This window comes from Rhodnius prolixus, unplaced genomic scaffold (assembly GCF_049639745.1).
Source record: "Rhodnius prolixus isolate KJV_2025 unplaced genomic scaffold, Rpr scaffold_5, whole genome shotgun sequence".
NCBI lineage: Eukaryota > Metazoa > Arthropoda > Insecta > Hemiptera > Reduviidae > Rhodnius > Rhodnius prolixus.
In genome coordinates this window covers 35993898-36017283 of record NW_027411624.1, presented here as the reverse complement: position 1 = coordinate 36017283, position 23386 = coordinate 35993898, and the positions used below count along the sequence as shown (strand labels likewise).

At 32.2% G+C, this 23386-nt stretch overlaps 1 protein-coding gene across 1 annotated transcript in view; it reads left to right on the top strand.

Moving 5' to 3' along the window:
• The first annotated feature begins 10159 nt into the window (after positions 1-10159).
• The window catches only part of LOC141457675 (transmembrane protein 205), a 21536-nt gene continuing 8309 nt past the window's right edge, over positions 10160-23386 (top strand). Inside the window, exon 1 of the mRNA XM_074134887.1 lies at positions 10160-10509. Coding sequence (XP_073990988.1) covers positions 10304-10509 — 206 coding nt within the window. The 5' untranslated portion in view covers positions 10160-10303. The remainder of the gene's footprint in view (positions 10510-23386) is intronic.

Here is a 23386-nt window from a genome sequence, read left to right as displayed (position 1 = left end):
GCTGTAAATTAAACATCAATAAATATTGTTTTTTGTTTTTTTTTGTTTTCTTTTTTTGGCATTGGCTTCCGCCATACAGCCAGCATCGTCTAGGTTTTTGTATTGCAATTAACTTGTTTTGCTACTACCCAAATTCAATATTATCATTTTTAGTAGTTTCTTTAACGGTTATTGTGGCATTTTATAGTTCTTTTGAAAAATATCACGGCCAAGAAATTATTTATCAATTTTGTGGCTATAAAGAGAATATAATGGAATAATGATCACATTTATGTAGGATTCGTTCACGAATCTATAAATATTGTTAGTCGATTATCCGAACTCTACTTTGTAATTATTCTCATTACTATCGACTTCTTTCATTTAAATATCTCTACCCCTTTTAGCATTTGATTTGCAAACCTCTCATTTACTTGGTAGCTAATATCAGAATCTCCATTCCTTAACTCCTGGAAAATATAGTATATTGGAGAACAATGTCAATGGACAAATGCTAAATAACGATAAATTTCTAATTATCGATTTAATATGATGAAACTTGGTGCATATTTAAGCAATTGTGAATATCTCAATAAAGAAATTTAAATCATCCAATCTAGAGTGTTTCAATTGTTTAAATTGTCTAATACTGATGCTGAAGAGAAGTGTAATGTAAAGGATACAGGAAGGCGGTTGTTGCTCCTTCTTCCTGCCGATGAACAAGATGCACTATAGCCTGAAAGAAGAGAAGTGAAAACACTATGAAGGTTACAAGATGCGAGGATGCAGAAGTTGGCGGGAACCAAAACGCGGGAAATGCATTGCGCGAAAATTTAAAAGAAGGGGCGCCGCAAAAAGATGAGTTCGACTGAACAGCTATATAAACAAGTACATAAACAATAATATGATTTATGATTGTAGCCTAATTATTTATGAAATTATTGGTAAATATATAACCATATTTACATAAATTAGTCTGAGAAAACTTCTTTTTACTATCTGTTTCTCCATCTTCTTTATTTCGAAATGTTTCAGCACCTTCATATCTTCAGTCCACATTTTTAGGTATAACATTTATTATAATACATTCTTGTTTTATTCAGTTCACTTTTACTTTGTCTTTCTTTTTAAAAAAAGCAAAGCAATACAGAAGGTGTCTTCTTCAGAAGCGACTAGCAAACATACTTTACTATAATTCCTTTTATTAACCATTAAATAAAATAAGGTCTGGCCCTGGAATTGAACCCAGTACTAGAAATTAGCTCGGAGGTCCTCGCATCTAAACTCTCAGCTGTCCTGGCACTTATCTCTTCCTTCTTTAAATGATTGTATTAAAACTTAAATCAAATGTGATCTGATGATGGAATAAGAAGGTAAAACGTTTCGAAGATACAAATTATTATCTGAGATTTGTTGATATACAACAATAAGACTGTAAAAATATTTAATAGATGCCTAATTTATTATTTTTCACAGTCTGGCCTAATTATAGATGTCGAAATCAATCAATATAAACAAAACTGTTGAAGGCATGATATGCTACTTTTTTCGTTTAATGAACAGATAATACACAAAGTCATTGAAAAGTTGACTTGCATATCTGTTTTTAAATGAGATTAAATTGTAGACAGCATTTCTCTTTATACTGATTTATTCCCTAATTTGTACTGATTAGAGAAGTATCAAAATCTTGAAGATTTATCCAAGTTAAATAGTTAAAAATAGATACTTTATTAGGGGAACAGGGAAGATAAAGGTTTTTGATTAGTGGCTGAAACTGATCATAAGTATGTAATCAAAGCTTAATATAGGCACAATGGCGGTGAACAGGGACATGCTTAAGGAGTTATAAGATTAAAATAAAACTTACGTGAAGCATCAAGAAGATCCATAGAAATTGTAAAAATTTATGAAACTAAGTGTGCCAGAAAAATGATTACATACTTATGCCATTCCAAAATTTAGGGTTGAAAACAGTTACCTGCTGCAATCCTGATAAATAATAGACCACAACCGAACCAAGTTTAGGGATACTCTTAGAATCCCAATTTTGAATCAAATCCTTTCCTGGTCATTTTCGCAAAAAAGAAAAAGAAAAGCGAACAGTAATTTTCTTTAACTTGTTTAACACGTAGTAAATAAAGTAGCAGATGAATAACCAATAGACGGCCATAGGCAAATAATCTACGAAAATGGAGGATGCTTGGAATCACATGGCCAATTTTCCTTTACTCATTTTTCAACAAAATTACTAATATTCTGGCCTGCATTTAAAAAAATGTAACCAAGAAAATACAATATAAAGTAAGAATATCAATTTTTTGACTATTATTTTTTTTTTTATTCCATATTTGGATAATTCATTAAATACCTATGAGAGAAAAATTGTTTACAAATACCTAAATAGTATTTTTCCTAGATAAAATTATCAATAAAGAATTCACCAATGATACTCAAGTATGAAATGTAGGCGGTCTGTTAGGCCAATAGAAGACCGCCATTGTTAACTGGCCACAACCCGAATACATAGGCCACGCCCCAACCAATAAAAACAGAGCTATACCTAACTAATTTTTACTTGCTCTTACTGCTGGAAATTATTTTGTACCTTTTTTTTTTGTTTTTAATGTTTTAAAATATTAAAGAATTTTGGAATATATTTCGTTAAAATTTAATTTTAAAAAAATTAAGTTAACCAATCCGACGACTTCTTTGTAAGAGAATTTTTACTAAATGATAAGGTCGTCTTCATTATTCTTCACGCTTACACACTTCTGTCTAAAAACGTTTACGCGAAGGAAGTATTACGTAACAGCTCCCCCAAGTCCAAATACGAGTAAAAAAACCTTTAAATTATTCTATATAATAAAAGTAACTCGAAAACTTTGTCCTGTATAAGTCACAAAGTTAGATGAATATTCTTCATACTTAAGGAATAATACTTTTTGATTTCCATTTGATCTCAAAATAAATATTCCCGGTGAAAACGTATCTTTAAAGAAAAAGTAAAGCTTATTTATTTGGAGGCAAGCTTTACGTCCAACTACCAAATTAGGTTTCATGGACGGAGGCGACTAGCAAACGTACTTTACTATAAATTTCTCATATTAACCATTAAATAAAAATCTATGGCCTAGACCAGGGGAATCGAACCCAATACCAAAAATTAATATCTGCTTTGTAGGTAACGCCTCTAACCACTCGGCTACCGTGGCTCCTGGAAATCTTATCTATTTCAAAACTTGTTTTTCTTCTAAAAGCAATAGAAAATAATACTTGAATAAATTTAATTAAATTAAAAAATACGATGTATTATTCATAGTTCATTCACTGAAAAGGAAACTAAGCAAATTTCCCGTTTTTTAAATCTCTCACTTTCCACTGATCACGAGATCGCACAAGAGAGGCTAATTCAATAAAACATTGATCGTTAATAAAAAGAGATAATATGACGTCATCTCATTCATTATCAAATTAATTAAATAAAAAATAAAAATAACTATAAATCAGCAAATAAAAAAGAGATAAAATTGTTATAAATAATGTGTTAAAAAAAATGAAATTAATTACAGAAATTAGGCCTGAATGGCGCTCTAATCGATATGACGTGTACTAATAAATAAAAAATCAAATTAAATGGAAAAGACAGAAATATTCTGAGAATATATAGCGGTCAAGGTGAATCATTTAAAAGTCAATTTATTCAACCTTGAAATAAGAGAAAAAAGTATTCACATTTTTATTTCTTATTTTGAACGTAAAATTTGAAATAATAAATTATTAAAAAGAAAAAAAAAATTAAATATTATTTGCTCCCATGAAGTGTTTTCCTGTCTTTGAGTAGTTAAACTGAATCGTATCGAAAAATAATTATCCAGAAACTGATACGAGTAACTCCCCATCAACCAAAACAAGATCTTTTACGCGTTCCCTTGGCCACACCCAAACCACTGCTAACTTATTACATTAACTTGAACAGAGACGTCAATTTTGTACAATATATATATACAGGGTGAACCAGTAAGTATTGTCCATAGGCCTACTGTGTGTAGTACATCTAAAGTGGAGTTCAATGACGTATTGGCCAACTTCATATTTTCCACTGTTCTTGAATAACGTCACTTTAATTTTTTTTTTCCAAAATCATTACTTTTTTCCAATAAAAATGGTTATTACTCAGAAAGTTTTAGTCCGAATTCGATTCTAATGACACGATTAGAAAGACAGATAAATTTCCTAAAAATTGATATAATTTCGAAGCATAAGTTATTCTCCAAACAGCCTTAATCTTCCTCCGGATGCTGAAAAAATAAAAGTAATCGAAAATTTTTGAAGAAAACTCATTAGGCCCTTATGTGATCATTATCGGACCTAGGTGCTGGCACTTTTTATAAAAGTTTCCCTGTTTAATGGGCTTTTAAACGGTATATCATTTTCCAGGATTCCTTTTATCTTCGTATGAGAAATTACGTTTGTTTTTGCAAGAAAACGTGTTCACGAGCACTCAACAGTGTTAGTTTAAGTTGTTTAAGTCATTGAAAACTCTTTTGGATGGGTCCAAAAAATAAAATGTTAGGAAATAAGTTAAAAAAGTTCTATTTTTATAAAAAAATAAAATAAACTTTTCTCAAATATTTCAGAGTTTAGATTTTTTTTTTTAAATTCTATTTTATTTTTTTTTAAAGTGCAATTTGTAACCTTTGACTTCCTTATTTTAAGACAGCCTACATTAAAATTGACTACTGGTCCATCCAAAAGAGTTTTCAATGACTTAAACAACTTGATAAACTAACACTGTTGAGTGCTCGTGAACACGTTTTCTTGCAAAACAAACGTAATTTCTCATACAAAGATAAAAGGAATCCTGGAAAATGACATATCGTTTGAAAGCCCATTAAACAAGGAAACTTTTATAAAAAGTGCCAGCACCTAGGTCTGATAATGTTCACGTAAGGGCTTAATGAGTTTTCTTAAAAATTTCGATTAATTTTATTTTTCCAGCATTCGGAGGAAGATTGAGTCTATTTGGAGAATAACTTATGCTTCGAAATGGTATCAATTTTTAGAAAATTTATCTGTCTTTCTAACCGTGTCATCAGAATCGAATTCGGACTAAAACTTTCTGAGTAATAACATTTTTATTGCAAAAAAAGTAATGATTTTAGAAAAAAAATTAAAAGTGACGTCACTCAAGAACAGTGGAAAATATGAAGTTGGCCAATACGTCATTGAACTCCACTTTAGATGTACTACACACAGTAGGCCTATGGACAATACTTACTGGTTCACCCTGTATATAAAACCCTTTTTTCTTCCTAAGAGCAACCCCCCTTAAACGTGTATTTTGCGGTAAAAATTCAAAATGGGAGATACCAGCAAGATTGCAATCAGAAAAATTTGGCACGATATTTATACGATTTCCTTTCACCGCAATTATCGATATTCTAAATTAGACAATTTATTCAAAAACGTAGCATTAAAAATAAAAATTTAATTAACTCTTAGTTTTATTTATAGTGGTTTGCAAAAACTATGTATTACAAGGAGGTTACTCTAGATCAGGGGTTGGCAACCCGCGGCTCTTTAATCCCAATTGTTTGGCTCTTCAGCCTGTCCAAAATATATTGTATAGTTCAATTTTATTGAAACAAATGAAAATTCCATTTATTAAAGTAAAGATATTTTTTCAAAAAGAATTTTAAATGAGATTTGGTTTGAAATTGAATAGAATTATATTAAAATACAGTACGTAATATATAGGACTGCCGCCATTTTCATTCAAACACAGTTTTAGTTATTACTTATTCGTTTATTTACTTTGCAATATGTGAAAATAAATATATAAAACATTTATATGTTATTGAATATCATAAAATAATAATTTGTGAAAATACAAATGATCTACAGACTTCTTTACACTATCATCCTTGCGGCTTAAATTATTTAAGGAAAAATGGCTCTCTACTTGAAATAGGTTGCCGACCCCTGCCCTAGGGGGAAATCTATAACTATCCTTCTTCAGAATTACACCCCCCAAAAACGCATTCTTTGAGAAAAATTGCAAATTCAGAAGTTATAGAAATGTTTATGTGAAATGAAGGAAAAATCTCAAAAAATAAAAATTAAAAAAAATGCAAAATCCTCTCCATAATCTAGCACTTCCGCATTGGGGTTTTTCTTTTTAATATAATTTATAATTAATATAACTATTTCCTAACATAATTGGCGAAAGTAAAAATAATTGTGCATTGTAAGTTGAACAAACAAAAATTAATCATAATTAAAACTGAAAGTATAGTTTAAAGATAATGTACAAGATGATGGATGATATAGGATAACATCTGAAGAAAAAACAAAAACACAAAAAAAAACGCTATCTAATAGATAGATAAGATAACGGGTAATGAAGGGATAAACCGCTGATAACATAGACGACATAGAGGTGCTAACCTAGGGGGGCACTCAGAATAGGATTCTGGGAGGTTTAAGGTTTAAGAAATCTATGAAACTAATTTTTTGTATCATTTAGAGTAAAAAAACAGCACGTTAAACTACTAAATAAAAATAATAAACAGAAATTAATAATTACTTTAAACTTTGAGCTGTTCTCGGACGTTTCTAGGGCAGAAGAAGAAGGTAGCCGAGATGTTCAGCGCTAATCTAGAAGTGTAATATCTAAGTTAAGCTTAGGAAATCTAGATTACAGGCAAAGCTATAGTCGCTACTAAGAAGTTAACCTATTCTAGAGTCAAAATTTTCTCAGACAGCCAAAGCGATTCAATTGGCTGTGAAAGGCCTACGAACTTAATTCAAGAAAAATGGCTGAAATAGACTTTCTTGGACTGGTTGCCTGGGATTTTCAGGATCTAGCCTAGAATGAGATTGGCCTGACCTAGAAAGTCTCACCATGGTATGCAACCTAACATAGTTTAGAATAACTGGAACTGCTTGGTTGGGAGTGTGAAAATCTCAGGCATAGAGGCTGGAAATAGGTTCATTATTAGCCTAAGTTTGCAGCATCATTAATCTATAAGAAAGCCGAAGAGAGGCTTCCGGATGATCGACACCTTTAAAAGAGCCACTGCTGAATGAATAAACAGTGCATTGGCCTGTCAATGCAATTGTACGATTTGACAAGAAGAAGAAGTAGAAACGTCACTATACTATACGTATTGTGTACTTCCAGGCAGTGTGAAGAACGTTGATGGCTTCTTTCTTCAAGCCTTTACCAAAATTACCTTCCCAAATTCTTCATCTTGCTTAATCAAACAGACAGGACTGGTAAGGTGCTCCATCTTTAGAGGGGAGCCCCAACAAATTCATGGTTCGCGATTAGATAGACTGACTAGCCAACTCCCATTTGTTACTAATCTAAATTTACATCCAAATTTTAGATTAAAAGAATGCAGACCAGCACATGCATTCATATTTCTATGCACTTATAAAAGAGTTATGCAATTTAAGTCTTGCCTTAGAGCCGACATATTCCTAAGTAATGTGAGTAAAGTTTACGTTACATTTCAATTTTTGGAGCAAATTATTGGAAAACGTTTTTTAAAATACGATTTCGGGGGGGGATTTGCCCCTAAAACTCCCTCTTAGAATGCGCCTATGGTTTCAATGATAGAGATCTAAAAATTGTAAGTAAAATTACTTAATTAGAACCAAAAAGAGTGAAATAATCAGTAATTTCAATGAACTAAGTGCTTTTTTTTTTTTTATTTAGGGCGCGTCAACATCTAAGGGTTATTGGCGCCCGGAGCTTCTTTCAGTGCACTGTACGGCCTCCGGAGAGTGTTCTCTCGTTACAGACAACACTGTCCATCACCGGACAGTGAGCTGTAAGAAGCTCCTAGGAAGAGAAAATCTAAGGGTCAGCAGCTGGATTCGAACCCGGGACCTCCGCGTGGGAGTCCAGTACGCTAACCTCATAGCTAATCCCTTCCCTACAGCTAATTTTTGTATATATGAGTTAATTATTGATAAATGTGATCAATCTGCTGGTTTCATCTTTTTCAAAAAATAACTTAATTAAATTAAAATGAATTAAAATAAAAGATTAGTAATTCAAACGGTGTACTTTCAAGTTGTAACGCTACCATTTTGGTTTTCCCATTTCAGATCACAACTATTTTTATGATAAAGAATCTTTCCTTTCTTTTTCTTCCTTTATGGATATAAATTTATTAGTGAAGCGTACGAGGACGTACCCGTTCTATATTCTTCTGAATCCCCATGGAACTTTTTACACCTGGGTAATTCCTTAAACAGATCGTTTTGTATTCTTCCATGTTGAAGACTTCTGAATATTTTTATTTAGTTTTATTTTTTTGGCTCTTTCTTTCACTCTTTAAGATTAAAAAAAATAAATATTTCTATTGGTACCTGACCTCTGAAACATTATTATTAGAACATCGAACCATTGGCTATCCTAGCTGTCAATGTCCATTCTAATGGAATGTGAACACTTAGACGTTCTCAATCTTTTGTAAAGTGATACTTCCGTTAATTTACGCCAGGACGCATTCGAAATATAGAGTTTCAACTTCCGGAGTATTTCGTTTTATTAGTATTCTCCCAGTTTTCTTTAATAAAAAAGTTATAATAATAAAATAAAAATATATATATATCACCCTTTCTGTAAGCGTGATTTTCTTGTAATGATTTAAATAATAATAGGGAAGGGATTAGCTATGAGGTTAGCATACTGGACTCCCACGCGGAGGTCCCGGGTTCGAATCCAGCTGCTGACCCTTAGATTTTCTCTGACATAGAGAAAATTAGGATAGTGTTGTCTGTAACGAGAGAACACTGTCCGGAGGCCGTACAGTGCACTGAAAAAAGCTCAGGGCGCCAATAACCCTTAGATGTTGACGCGCCTTAAATCATTAAAATAATAATAATAAAATTGTACGAACACGTACACGATATTTAGCACTATTTTTGGGGGGAAGACACACTAAAACCTACAAAAAGTAATAATAATAGAGTAGCCCTACGGTAACCGATTTTTTCCCCCAAATTTGGGGGAATTTTACTTACATTATTTAATTCCACTAATACGTCGTTACTAGTATTATACAAATAATGAGGCCACACTTTACTCAAAGATGAGGCAAGCTAAGTTAAAGAAAATAAATAAATAAATAAAATCTAACTAAGATGGTCAGTAGGATGAAAAAATAATTGCCATTTCAGTCGTGATACATTTATTCTGCCGAGCTTTTAGATTAAGCTAACACATATCACACCCAGTACCGATCACACTCAGTCCCATGAACAGATAAGACAGAAGACACACCAACCCTGTAATGTAAAAATATTACTTTGTAAAACTAGCCCTGAAGATGACCTAGTCCCTATAGGTCGAAAGCTCAGCAGAATAAATGTAGCACGACTGTAATGGCAATTATTTTTTTTCATCCTATTGAAACTATGAATCAGTCACCAAAAAAATAATGAACAACAATAAGATGGTCAGATTTTGATAAAAAAAATAAAATTGTCTGATGGTGGCACCAAATCCGAAATATCAAATTTGAACGTTACACGAGATTTCCAGTTTTTTTTAAAAAAATAATGCGAACCAAACACACGCAGACAGATAGATGTACAAATGTACTAATTTTTTAAAAATCACCTTTTCGCTCTAGGAAACCCCAAAATTGAAAATTTGTAGAGAGAGAGAGAGAGAGAATTACGAAAATTGAGATATTTTTCAAATAATAAAAATTATAAATCCCGTAAAATTCCACTTCCTTTGACAGAAAATGACGTGGAACTATTCGCGTAGCTTTGACAGATTTTCATGCAATTAACATGTTGGCGTTGACAGCGATATTTTTCTAGTAATTTCCATTCACCCGTACACAATCACTCAGTGGGAATCTAAGAGCCTGTAATACCCAAACACAGATTTCCAAACTTTAATACCCAATCAATAAAAATACTACCAACGAAATGAGGTGAATAATAACAGATTAAAATCCCGTGTATAATACAATTCTGACCATCTGACGCCAAATTACCCACTAAACAAGATCGGATCCATCAGCTGTTAATTACAGAAAGGAAAAATAAAAAATAAAATAAATTAAAACACGAATTTTGATTGGGGGGGTGTAGATGACGCCTACTACTTGAGACAGTCCACAAAGTGGGGGTACCTTACTAGTCTATAAGGTTAGCCAAATAGCAGGTCTTTCAACCAGTTAACTGCTAGTGTCTCTACTGTATGCAGTCGAGTTAATTTCTGAAAGAGAATTCTCTTGCTTCTAGCGAAGATTATTCGTAAAACTCTCAATTTTAAAAAAACCCAAAAAAAATGTGTTATTCAGTGGAATGTGGCTGTAATGATAAATTAATTTTACCAAAAGAATCAACAACATCAATGAGAGCAGAAGATTCCATGATGAAAATACAGCCAACAACCAACTCCGATCTACTTGGCCGTGTGACTACAGCACAGAAAAGGGCTTTGGACACAGTCTACACATTTCTAAATAAGGCTCATTCCAATGGCAAGATAAGGTTAGTTTACTATTATTTCTCAAATTTAGTATTTATTTGAAAAGCAGTAATTGTTTCATCTATTTTGTTACAAATTTTCAAGCCTGGTAAAAAGATTGCTTAAAAACTAATTTTGTTTACATATTTCGCTAATTTTTTTACTTATATTTAGGTAAAAATTCAAATAAAATAATATTAACAATTTATTTAAATTAATCAATTACTGCTTACTATCATTATAGAATTATAGAAGTTATAGAACTTACAAATTTCTCAAATTAAGCATTAAATAAAATCCAAGGCCTAGACCGGGAATCGAACCCAGTACCAAAAATATGTGTTTAGCTTTACAGGTCTCGCCTTCTAACCGCTCGGCTACCGTATGGCGCTTACTGGAATGATTCTATAAAAATCTACAAATCAGCAAGAGAAAAAAAAAAAAATTTGTGGACTTTTTCCTAATTGTTTTTAATAATTACTAAGTGATAGAATTTTAGAACAGCACTAAAACGCTCATTTACACCTAAAATACGCAAACATTATACCGAGTTTTGTTGTTTTCCTATATCACGGTTCGCCTAGAACGATTTTAATTGAAAAGTTCACCAACATGAAAAATTTTTTTTTCACCTTATTATTTGGGTCAAAACTAACCAAAATCCACTGAAAACCAAATCGGTTTACGTTGCGGATTTTTTTTTTTTTTTAATTTTTCAGGTCAAAAACGGGCTTTTTTTGCATTGTTAAGCCTAATAAATGGAAAAACAATACAGTTTTTTGCAAAACCAATGCATGCATTTTGAAGCTGAGGGAATTTCCGACAGATTGATGTATTTTATAAATGATAAAAATAAAACTTTTTGGATTACTAAGCCCTGCAATGCGATAAAAAATTATTTGGGCTCTTTTAATCCAAAAAGTTTCATTAAATGAATTTGAATTGGAAAATTTCACTTTTTCCAGTGTATAAATATTGTATTTTGCAGGAATTTTTCTCATTTTTGAAAAGTCCCATTCCCTTCCACAAAAAAAACGATGATTTATTTGTTAAGTAAGCTTTGAAATGGGAGAAACCCTTGTTTTTGCCCTATTTTGCTCAGAAATGTCTTTTTTATTGATTTTGAATGTTGAAATTTCATTTTTATCATTTATAAAATACTTCAATCTGTCGGAAATTCCCTCAGCTTCAAAATGCATGCATTGGTTTTGCAAAAAACTGTATTGTTTTTCCATTTATTAGGCTTAACAATGCAAAAAAAGCAGTTTTGACCTGAAAAATTTAAAAAAAAAAAATCCGCAACGTAAACCGATTTGGTTTTCAGTGGATTTTGGTTAGTTTTGACCCAAATAATAAGGAGAAAGAAAAATTTTTCATGTTGGTGAACTTTTCAATTAAAATCGTTCTAGGCGAACCCGTGATATATCAGCAGGCAATCATAGCTGGGCAAAGAATTTAGAAGATAGCAAGTACTTTGTACTTAAAACAATGTTTACGACAAAATTTGACCGCATTCATTAATTGCCTGTGCGTACAAAGTTGTCCTTATTTTGTTTTTTTTTTTTTTTTGCTTTTAAACATACGCACAAAACAATACACATTTCAAGCAAAATTATTCGAAGCAAATCTGGACTTTTTACTGAATATTTCTTTCTCTAATAGATAGACAATTACTATAAATGCCCGTAGATAGATGATAACAAGTAGAAATGTTGCCAGCTTAGGAAGAAAATTGATTCAGGGAGATATCAATTAATAATGAGGCCGTACATAGGATAATGCAACTAGGAATTGAACTTATTTTGAACATACATTATTAAAAAATAACGATTATAATATTATAAAACGAATTATTGGTTACTTTCTATAACTACAGCTACTTACAAGTTAGTTTGGAAAAGCTAACATTTACTAAGTAAAGAGAAAACATTTACGACCAACCCAAATTATAGAAAATGGATTTTTCACTGTTAGTACCAGTTTTTCGGGAAAACCTTTAGGGTCTCTTACCCAGAAATGGCTGAATATCGGCGTAAGAGAGATTGCAGATAATTGCAGTTACAGCCTATTGGAATGGTAAATCCGAAAAATTGGTAACACACCAAAGGACCCTGCAAAAAACGATATATCCCCGGTGGTTTCAGTGCAAAGATAGTCAACTTGAGTGCTACTTAGTATTGTTAAACTAGAATACCAGTAGGTATAGTGAAGTGGCTAGTCCACTACCCACCCGTCGCCACTAAAGATAAAAAAAATAATAATCTCAGTACAAAAAAATACTTGAAGTAAAATTCCCTACATTAAATTGATAAATCAAATCTAGATAAAGGATAGAAGTCCGAAACCGGCCAGGGACACAATAAAACATCGTAAACTGATAATAAATTTATGTCACAAATAAGATTATTACATTGTTAAATTCACTTTGTTGTTTATCCGACTATTGGCTGGTACTTAACGCATCAAATATACATTAATAATTTATTTCTTAAAAACATAAGTACCTAGTAAATTTAATTGCGCAATAGAGATAAATATTGAAAACTTATTAGTATACGTATAACTGTAAAAAATTTTATGACTCTTGTCCGTTACGTTTTGACCCTGAATAAAGGAATGAGAAGCTTAAACGCTTTGAAAGCCCGTATAAGAGAGCTATTCCCGGATATGACGGTTCCTAATGTTAGTTGAGGGTGCAGAGTTGTTGTTATTGTCTAAAGTGGATAAGTGCGATCCGAGAGTGGATAAATGTGGAGCTCAAAAAAACGCTTGCCTGTGGGTTAGCTGGAAAATAACCACTTAGATAGTAACTTCCTTTTGTTTTTTTGTCTGTTAGTCCTGTTCTGGGAATGACGTGGGTCTCAGAAATAAAGTGATGTTTTTCGGATCTTATCAATTTCTGTGGAATAATCTTCCATCAGAGATTCATAGTGAAGCTACCTTATTATTCTACAACAATTCGATGACTCCAAATCATTCTAAGTAACGGGCTTGTGTAATTCAAGTTTTCATTTTTTTTTATTCTATTTAGACTACTAAACCATCTAAAAAGTTCAGTAAAAAGTATTAGTTTGAAAAAAAAATACGTATTATTTAAAAAAAAAAATTATATTTCTACCTTTAAGAAAATGAGGAATACCTCAAGATTTTATCGCAGCATAGTTTGCATATTTTCCTTAACTCTAATTCGGTTTTGGATTTTATAGTTAAATTAAGTTCGTGCACTTTGCGAAGTTTTGAAACAATTCAAAAAACAATGTTCATAGAATTTGGCGTAGAAACAAAAAATATTAATTAAACGAGTGCGATCATTTACATAAATTTTTCAGTTAAAACAACATCAACAAAAAGAGCTTAATTGGTAATTAATTTTACGATTAGTTTTAATGAATAAAACGTAAGTACTAATTACGTAAAGAAGTAAGGTTTCCGTTTAAAGATATCGCAAGTATTACGATCAGGTCAAATGTTCACTTAAATTATAAGTTTTGAAATCGACTAAGGGGAAATGAAAAATAGTTTTTAGTAAACTAATATTCTTTGAGCGAACACTTAAGCTTTAAAAACGAAAAACGCTAAAAACTTCGTTTGCAAAGGGACAAAAAATAAGCGATTTAAATTCCCAAACCGGGGAAGTATGGGAAGAATTTTTTTTTGCCCAGAAACAAGGAATGGTTTAGGTTGCCCTGAAAATGTAACTTAAAACCTATTTAATGTATATACGTCATTAACAATATCAAATTTCACAATTTCTGTTATTATGAGTTTATTTTTTTGTGGGTGAATTAATTATTCGAAGAAAATTTCTCACATAAGACTGTTGGAGAATTGCAATTACAGTAATTCACGCCGAATTTCAGTTTTTTTCTAATAATTTTATTGTAAATTTCTAGAGATTTTTTGGTCTCCACAATTTTTTGATTAAATTAATTTTTAAAAAAAATTAAACATTTAATAGCAGCATTAAAAAGAAAATTGATTCATTAATCTGTGATATGCATAAAAAATAGGAAGAATTATTATCAGCGTTTTTTCTTTTTATCTTCTTCTTTTTATAAAATTGCAATTACGCTAATCGTCACGTGTATGTGGCGTTTCCATTTATACTATTGTCTTGACCTTCAGATTTAATTCAATTTTTCCTTTTATTAGCGTTACAGTAATTCATTTATTTTGGGTTTTGTAACAGTAATAATTAAAAAGAATGAAATATTCTCATAAATTTAAATTAGAAAGATGGCTTTCATAAATCAACAAATAATTTTCAGTATGAATTATTCAAATTTAAAAGCACATTTGTATAAAAAAAATTGTACAAAAAGTAAATATCGGTTACAAATCACACGAAAATTGCTTAGATAAGCTTTTCTTAAAAAGAATTTGTAAAGTGTTTAATGCAATTAGAAAAAATAAATATTATCTGCAACATTATTACAGTTCAGGTCATTTTGTTAATAATAATTAGTTGAAAAAATTTAGTAATTAGCACCAATAAATTTTATTATTAATTTAATAAAAACGTTTAGTTTTGCAAAAAATTAAAAATGAATTTTTATTGTGGAAAAAGTGATTTAAATTGGTAGATTTTCAAAAGCTTGGACAAATGAGAATATTCAGTAGTTATTTTACACAGCCTAGGCCACAGGTGGGACCCACCTGCCAATGAGTAAATGTTTGCTGTAAAAGATTGGCTATAATAATCAACAGTTAGCCTATGGGGGAGGGAATCGTAAAACCTGAAAATAATTACGAACCAAGAACTCTGTGCAGCGCTGGTTATGTCTGCGGTTATAGGTATATTAAAGATTGTTGTGCACGTTCGTATTGTTGGACTGAGATAAACTAGTAGGTAAAGTTAAAAAAAATTATTTTTCGGCCTTACGATCGGCACATAGAGCTCCAAAACGCTTCACGTGGTTAATGAACCAGATATACGAGGGTCGTTTGAAAAGTCCGTGCAAAGTCAGAGAGATAGCACCACTGGCGCGTATCGAGGTTATGTTTAGTTAGTAGCATCTCTTGGAAGAACACACACCAAGTTTCAGCCAGATCGGTCTATTTCTTTGTGTTTGGCATTCGTTTGAATCGAGGAAGTCGAGTGATTTTCAAAAAATGGACGAAAAAGAATTTCGTGTGTTGATTAAACACTACTTTATGAAAGGCAAAACGCCTCAGGAGACTAAAGAGAAGCTGGATAAACATTATGGTGACTCTGCACCTTCGATTAGAACAGTTTATAAGTGGTTTCAAAATTTTCGGAGTGGCCATATGGGCACAAGTGACGCTGAACGTTCAGGACGCCTTGTTGAGGTTACTACTCCAGAAATCATTGATAAAATCCATGATATGGTGATGGATGACAGAAGAGTGAAAGGTGCGTGAGATTGCTAGTACTGTGGGCATCTCGAATGAACGGGTACATAATATTTTGCATCAACATTTGGACATGACAAAGCTATCCGCAAGATGGGTGCCGCGATTGCTCACGCTTGACCAAAAAACGAAATCGTGTGAAGTGTTGCAAGGACGGTTTGCAGCTGTTCCAGAAGAATCCGCAGGACTTTAAGCGTCGTTTCGTCACTGTGGATGAAACATGGATACATCACTACACTCCTGAGACCAAAGAACAATCTAAACAATGGGTTACCAAGGGGGAATCTGCGCCAAAAAAAGGCGAAGACCGTTCCTTCGGCCGGAAAGATTATGGCGACTGTCTTTTGGGATTCGCAAGGAATAATCCTCATCGACTATTTGGAAAAGGGTAAAACTATTACAGGTGCATATTATTCATCGTTATTGGACCGTTTAAAAACCGAGCTGCAAGAAAAACGCCCACGATTGGCCCACAAAAAAGTCCTTTTCCGTCACGACAACGCACCAGCTCACACCTCAGCAGTTGTGGTCGCAAAATTAATGGAAATAGGGTTCCAACTCGTTTCACATCCCCCCCTATTCTCCAGACTTGGCTCCCTCGGACTATTATTTGTTCCCCAATATGAAGAAATGGCTGGCGGGAAAAAGATTTTATTCAAACGAGGAGGTGATTGCAGAAACGAATGGCTATTTTTCAGACTTGGACAAATCCTATTATTCGGAAGGGATCAACAAACTAGAGCAGCGTTGGACGAAGTGTATAAGCCTAAAAGGAGACTATGTTGAAAAATAAAAAAGGTTTACCCCAAAAAAATTAAGTAGTTTTTATTTTTGCACGGACTTTTCAAACGACCCTAGTATTAAGGTAATGCTACAAAATAAAATAACTGCCAAATATCTAATTAATATTATTCTGGAGATGGAGAAATATTTTATTTTTTCCTATATCCAATGGGAAAAATCGAATTCAAAAATTTTGATATAACCCAAAACTTCCCTTTACCCAGTAAATACAAGAAGGTAAAAACCGGATGGACTAGTTGGGAGGCCCTTGAAATTAAAAAAAAAAAAAAAACAACTATCATCTGATAGTTAACCCTGATCTAAAATCTATTAAAATAGATTTGAATTTAAGTCTACCTTTTCCGTCAGTTGAGACGGGAAAAAAAAGATAGCGAGTTTCAGTTCATGAATATTTTAATTTCACATTAATATTTAAATCACGAAATCTAACTACTGACGTAATTCTCATACAGAGAGAGATTTATATCTTAATTTATTGACAGAAACTAGAGAAATGGGGGGGGCCACCCTTTACTAAAGTATCACCTCAATGTGCAACCACATGCCACCTGAATTACATCAATTCAAATTAATTATATTATTAAACAAAAACTAATTTAGCGGAAATGACCCTTTAAAGCGTAAATTTTGCGGGTTTTTTTAGCGACTTTTTTCCCGCACAAATTCTAAATTTCAAGAACATTTATTAACCTAAATTGTTGTAAAAGAAAATCAAGTTCTTAACAGATTTCTTTTTATTGTTTTTTTTTCTAAATTTGAAACTGCGCTGCTTAAAATTATCCCATCAGGAAAAATTCTTAACATTATTACTTTATTAAAAATACCTACTAAAAAGATAATAATCAGATCTTAAAAATAAAATTTTACACAACAAACCAAGGAATTGAAGTTTCTCAAGTTTTGTTTTATATATTAAACAAATCTTGATAAGCATTTTGTTTTTTTAATCTTTTTTATGTAATATCCTTGGCATTTCCATTTGACTGCGCTAATTGGCTTGATCAGATATCTTAATAGCAATAACAGCAAAAATAATATTTAAAAAAAAAAATTGTTATCTTCTCAGGATGCATGAAAAATATATATTTGTTTATTTGTGCAATTAAATTTTTCAATTTATAGAGAATATTATTTACGTCAATTTTTAATTGCGGTTACTTTAACGTAGTGGAATCGTCGTCGGTATTTACGTATGTTTTTCCCACTTTTTCTATTATTAAAAAATTATTTACTGAATATGTGAACAATTTATACGACTTTCTGAAGATTCTGAACAATTATTTTTTTTTTTTTTTTTGGCGCATCAACAGCTGAGGTTATTAGCGCCCGGAGCTTTTTCCAGTGCACTGCCGGCCTCCGGACAGTGTTCTCTCTTTACAGACAACACTGTCCATCACCGGACAGTGAGCTGTAAGAAGCTCCTAGGAAGAGAAAATCTAAGGGTCAGCTGCTGGATTCGAACCCGGGACCTCCGCGTGGGAGTCCAGTATGCTAACCCCACAGCTAATCCCTTCCCTTCTGAACAATTATTATTATTATTATTTTTTTCAAATTCCGATCGAATTTAAAAATGATCAAAATATAATGTACGTAATGTGTACACGAAGTTTATAAGAAAACCTAGGAGCTGAATTAGCGAAAAATGAACAATCCATCGAGCAAAAAAAAAAAAAAAATAGTTACATCCGGTTCAGGCATTTCCTTCAAACTAGATTATAGCTAAACAGAGTTTTATTCCTCTTAACACCTATTAATAAAAATAAAAAATATAGAAATTGTCCTTAAAATCTTATTGTCATGTCCACTGTAGATTCCTAAACGAAATAATACAAGGGTCGTTTGAAAAGTCCGTGCAAAGTCAGAGAGATAGCACTACTGTCGCGTATCGAGGTTATGTTTAGTTAGTAGCATCTCTTGGAAGAACACACACCAAGTTTCAGCCAGATCGGTCTATTTCTTTGTGTTTGGCATTCGTTTGAATCGAGGAAGTCGAGTGATTTTCAAAAAAAAATGGACGAAAAAGAATTTCGTGTGTTGATTAAACACTACTTTTTTGAAAGGCAAAACGCCTCAGGAGACTAAAGGAGAAGCTTGATAAACATTATGGTGACTCTGCACCTTCGATTAGAACAGTTTATAAGTGGTTTCAAAAATTTTCGGAGTGGCCATATGGGGGCACAAGTGACGCTGAACGGTTCTGGACACGCCCTGTTGAGGCTACTACTCCAGAAATCATTGATTTTCCACGATAAGGCGAATTTTGAGTACCAATGAATACGAACTGAAATGACGCCATACCCACAATCATGGTGTGTTCATTTTCAGTTGGTTAAAAACTAATCCTTTGTACTCAGGAAAAGGGAAATTGGTCCGACGAAAACTGAAATTGGAAACCCTGCACGATTACAATACTTTCCTTACTTAGTATTGTGAGTAACAATTTGAAAAAAAAAAAGAAGTTTTGTTTTTATAGAAAACAATTAGTACGCTAAAACGCACTGTTTTAAACTTCAACATAACTTCTACTTAAGACTAATTTAATGTTCTCAATTATATTCTATTAAAATAATATTTTTCTTCAATTAAATACCAATATTTTTCTGCGGTAATTCAATATCTGTGGCAGCTAAACAATTTATCCTCACGTATTAAATTTCACATTTATATTTTATCAAGGAACGTGAACATCTTTTCTACCAGGTGTAAATTAGATAATATTATTATCTAATTAATCTATATATATAAAACTACAGGAAGGTAGTCCTGTATAATCATGTTCAAGATTAGAAATGACGGCAGTTTTTTTAGTGAAAGTCACTTCCTCTGTCTCACAGGGAATCCAAAAAGAATATTTCAATTTCGACAATTTGGTACGATTTACTTACTTCCTCCGAATGGTAGAACAAAAAATAATGCGTTTTTTTTGCCGATGGATTTCTCTCTCTTTCTCTTCAGAGACATTTTTTTCCATGACGTACATTGCGGTAAGAGAAAATCCAAGCATGAGTGAGAATGGACCAGATTCTCTCTATTTAAAATGGGAGGAACGCTTTTCTTTTTTTTTTAAATTTTAATCACGCCGCTAAACTTTTTTATTTAAAAAATAAATAAATGAGTATATAAAGGTTGAGTGTTTCGTTGAGTTTTGTTGAGAAATTTCACTTAACTCGGCTGAGGTTAAAAAAAAAAAAAAACCTTTAGAGATATAAAAAGGTCAGTTAAAAGAACCAAGAGAAACACAACTTAAAAGACCAGTTCTGGTAGAGCCGGGGTGGATAGAGAAAAAAGCAACAAACCAATGTAGCGACCCGCCTGCAGTCGACCCTGCAGTAACTTCTCGAGGCTATTTATATCGCACTTTCTATTCTATTGATGGCTAGAACGTATTTAATATAACTTGATGGCGAAATGATTGAATTTAATTTTATTCATTGTTCTGAAGTTATAATATATAATTATTATTAAGAAGAAATAATTCCTTATTCCACGTTGTTACATTGGACACACACACATAGTAAACCTTCCGGTGAATTACAAAAACCGATTATTTGGTCAAAAAGGAGTGGGGATAAGAGCAAAGACAGAAGTCTTAAAAAAAACCAACTGACATTTTGCCCAGCGCAAAAAATATTAATTATAATTGTGACCATTTTTTATATAAATATAAAAAAATGACTCAACTGAAAAAGCTTTAAACGGGAAGCCAAAAGTCTCAGGCAACTCTATAAAAACTTGACCATACAATCACAGAAGCTACAGGAAATCCATCGTCGGAAGTGCTGTGTATGATCCGGTTCGGAACTATTTTACGATAATTAAATTAGAAGATGAGGCGTCCATCTATACAGCGGAGCTAATTGCTATTTTAACGGCTTTAAAATATATTTATTCGTTGTCGGAGAAAAAATATACCATTATTAGTGACAGCCAGAGTGCGTTGTGTAAATTATCACATATACACAACCAGTCTGCAGGAATGAATCACATTATCGCAGAGATTGTAGAAACTATAGCCATTTTTAAAGAGAAGGGGGGTCTGCATTAATTTTTTGTGGGTAAGGGGGTCATTGTGTGGTATAAAAGAGAATGAAATCGTGGATAAACTTGCAAAGGAAGCCACCAATAGTGGGGGTAATGGCTAATTATAAATTACCACACACCGATATCAAGTGATCAATTGCTAAAGCAGCACTACAAAAATGGCAGACAGATTAACAGTAATGGTAATAAAGGGAGATCCTATAAAACTATGTGTAGATCAGTTACCTAGACAACCATGGTTTTATGGGAACTGTCACTGAATAAATGGGTTGTTACGACAATAAGAGCAGGCTGAGAGGAGCGAACCACGCGGTGTGCGGATCGTATCTTCGCAGGATCCACAAAAAGGTTCTCTCTCCTCTTTGCGTAGATTGCTGATGAGGAGGAGGATTTCAAACATATAATAATGGATATGTTCACTCCATGTAATGTAGTAGAAAGGAAACGAATGTTTGACGACTTATACAGTTATTTAGATGCACCATTTCGCCTCGAAGACATAATATTCTCCACCAACATATATGTGCTTAAGTCTATAGCAGAGCTAGCAATGAAATATGAATGTTTTTAAAAGTTATAGAATGAATGCAAGGAAACGATTAGAGATGGATTACGGTGATTTTAATTTCGGTTAAGCTATAAGGATGGCAGGACTATAGAGTACTGATCCATCCATTAGTTGTAAGTTTGTATGTAAATAGTTGTATATAGTAGAGGGATGAGTGAAGCGAATGTATTTATAAGTAAGAATGGAGAGTGAGTGATATTCTAGTGATAAGCACCTAGACGATGGCGAAAACCAATGCCAAAAAAAAAAAAAAATCCATCGAAGAAGTAACTTGTACACAGCAGCTGTTCTATATTTTTCTATTATCAACGCAATTGCTAATGGATTTCATCTTTAACAACTAAAATATCTCTTTTAGTATAAACTCCATGTTTCAAGAGATTGTAATTATAATTTATAACGAATATATTGCGCTAAGAGCCAAGTCGTGTGATTGTTCGCACCAATTTTATTTAATTTTTTTTTTAATAATTAAAAATTAATGATTTATCTATTTAATCCAGTATTACGTCATAGTTAAAAATAAAAAAATTTCAATGGAACACTATATTAAACTGGTCAGGTAGAGTGGACTGTTGTAATCTTGCACAATTTTATGTACATCCAGAATATTTTATTAATTTTTTTTTTTATATAAATAATTATAATTAATTATTATAATTATTTAAATTATCAGAAGGCTAAACTAAAATTCAATTTTCCAAGTTTTTTTAAAAAAATATCTGATTTTACAGAAAGTATGCCTCGTTTTTTGTTTTTGTTTTTTGAAAAAACACCTTCAAAGCTTGAGATTTTATAGAAATTAACATTTGGCCACTACCTGGCAGTGTCTTTCTTTAAATTATTCTTAAAAAAAAGCAACTTTTCCGAAGTAGCTTACAATATTTTTGTTCTTGTTTTTAGTAAAAATTCCGATATTAAAGTTCAACGAATATAAAAGCTATAAAATGTCGTGTGAGTGTTCCACCATTTTAATTTAATGATATTTATAAAACAATGAAAAAAATTGTATTTGACTACAATGTCTCTCAATTAATTGTAGAGAGTGTACAAATATTTGATTTTAAAAATACAAAAAAAAATTGTTTAATTTACGTAAATTGATAAAAACAAAAATCTGTTAATTCTGTTAGCTTACTCGCCCCCTCCCCCCCGCCACTCTAGGCTAAATAACATTATGACCTCCATGAAAAACCTTTTACCATAAATCATATTGTTGCACACAGATAATGTCATTTGTGACCTTGTACAAGAATTGATAAGGCTGATATGGAACATATGTTCATTGCTTTGGGGTCATAAATATATTTTTTTTTGTCTGCAGTTTCATTGTTTTATACTCAGTAATTATATTTTGTTTAATCTCTTAAAATCTCGTTAACAAATCAGTTTGAGTTTGCATTTATTGATTTAAAATATATATAAAATGTTATTACATTTTGCCCTCTAAAGATAAAATGACGTCCCAAATCAAATCTACAAACGAAATTTAATATTTCGTACGATCATATTCATGAATATTAAACATAGTTATCTATTTTTATTTACAGGTGAAAATAACGACCAAATTCATTGTGGAGAAACAAAATTTGCAGACTTATTTTTTTTTTTTTTTTAATCACATTTAATCGAGGAAACTTCAAATACGTTACCTTCTTGGAACCATTTACGAAAGTAGAAAGGAACAAATACTCGTAAAAGAAGAAATATTTATTTATGGAAAAGTATTCAATTCTGAACAAGCCTCAGTTCTGTACAGAGTGGGCCATTATCCAATTTATCGAGGAATGTTCTGAGTAAAGCAGAGGATAGACTGAGAAGATAGTAATCCTAAGGGCTATTGAGAGAGAGAGAGACAATCGGTTCAACTTGGTGGAAGCAACAGAGATAACCTGGACGCAAGAACAATATCTAGGGAATTGGCAGGACCAATTGATCCTGGTTAAACAATAGAAGCCTTGTCTCCAGTTTTAATTATCTCTTCTCACCTGCAGTTTTAAAATAACAATCATCTGCACAATTACCGCCAAGGAAAAAAAAATCAACGCACCATTCCTTCAACAAACAATTCATGGAGAACATCTATCCAAGTCATTCACGATGAGACTGATCAG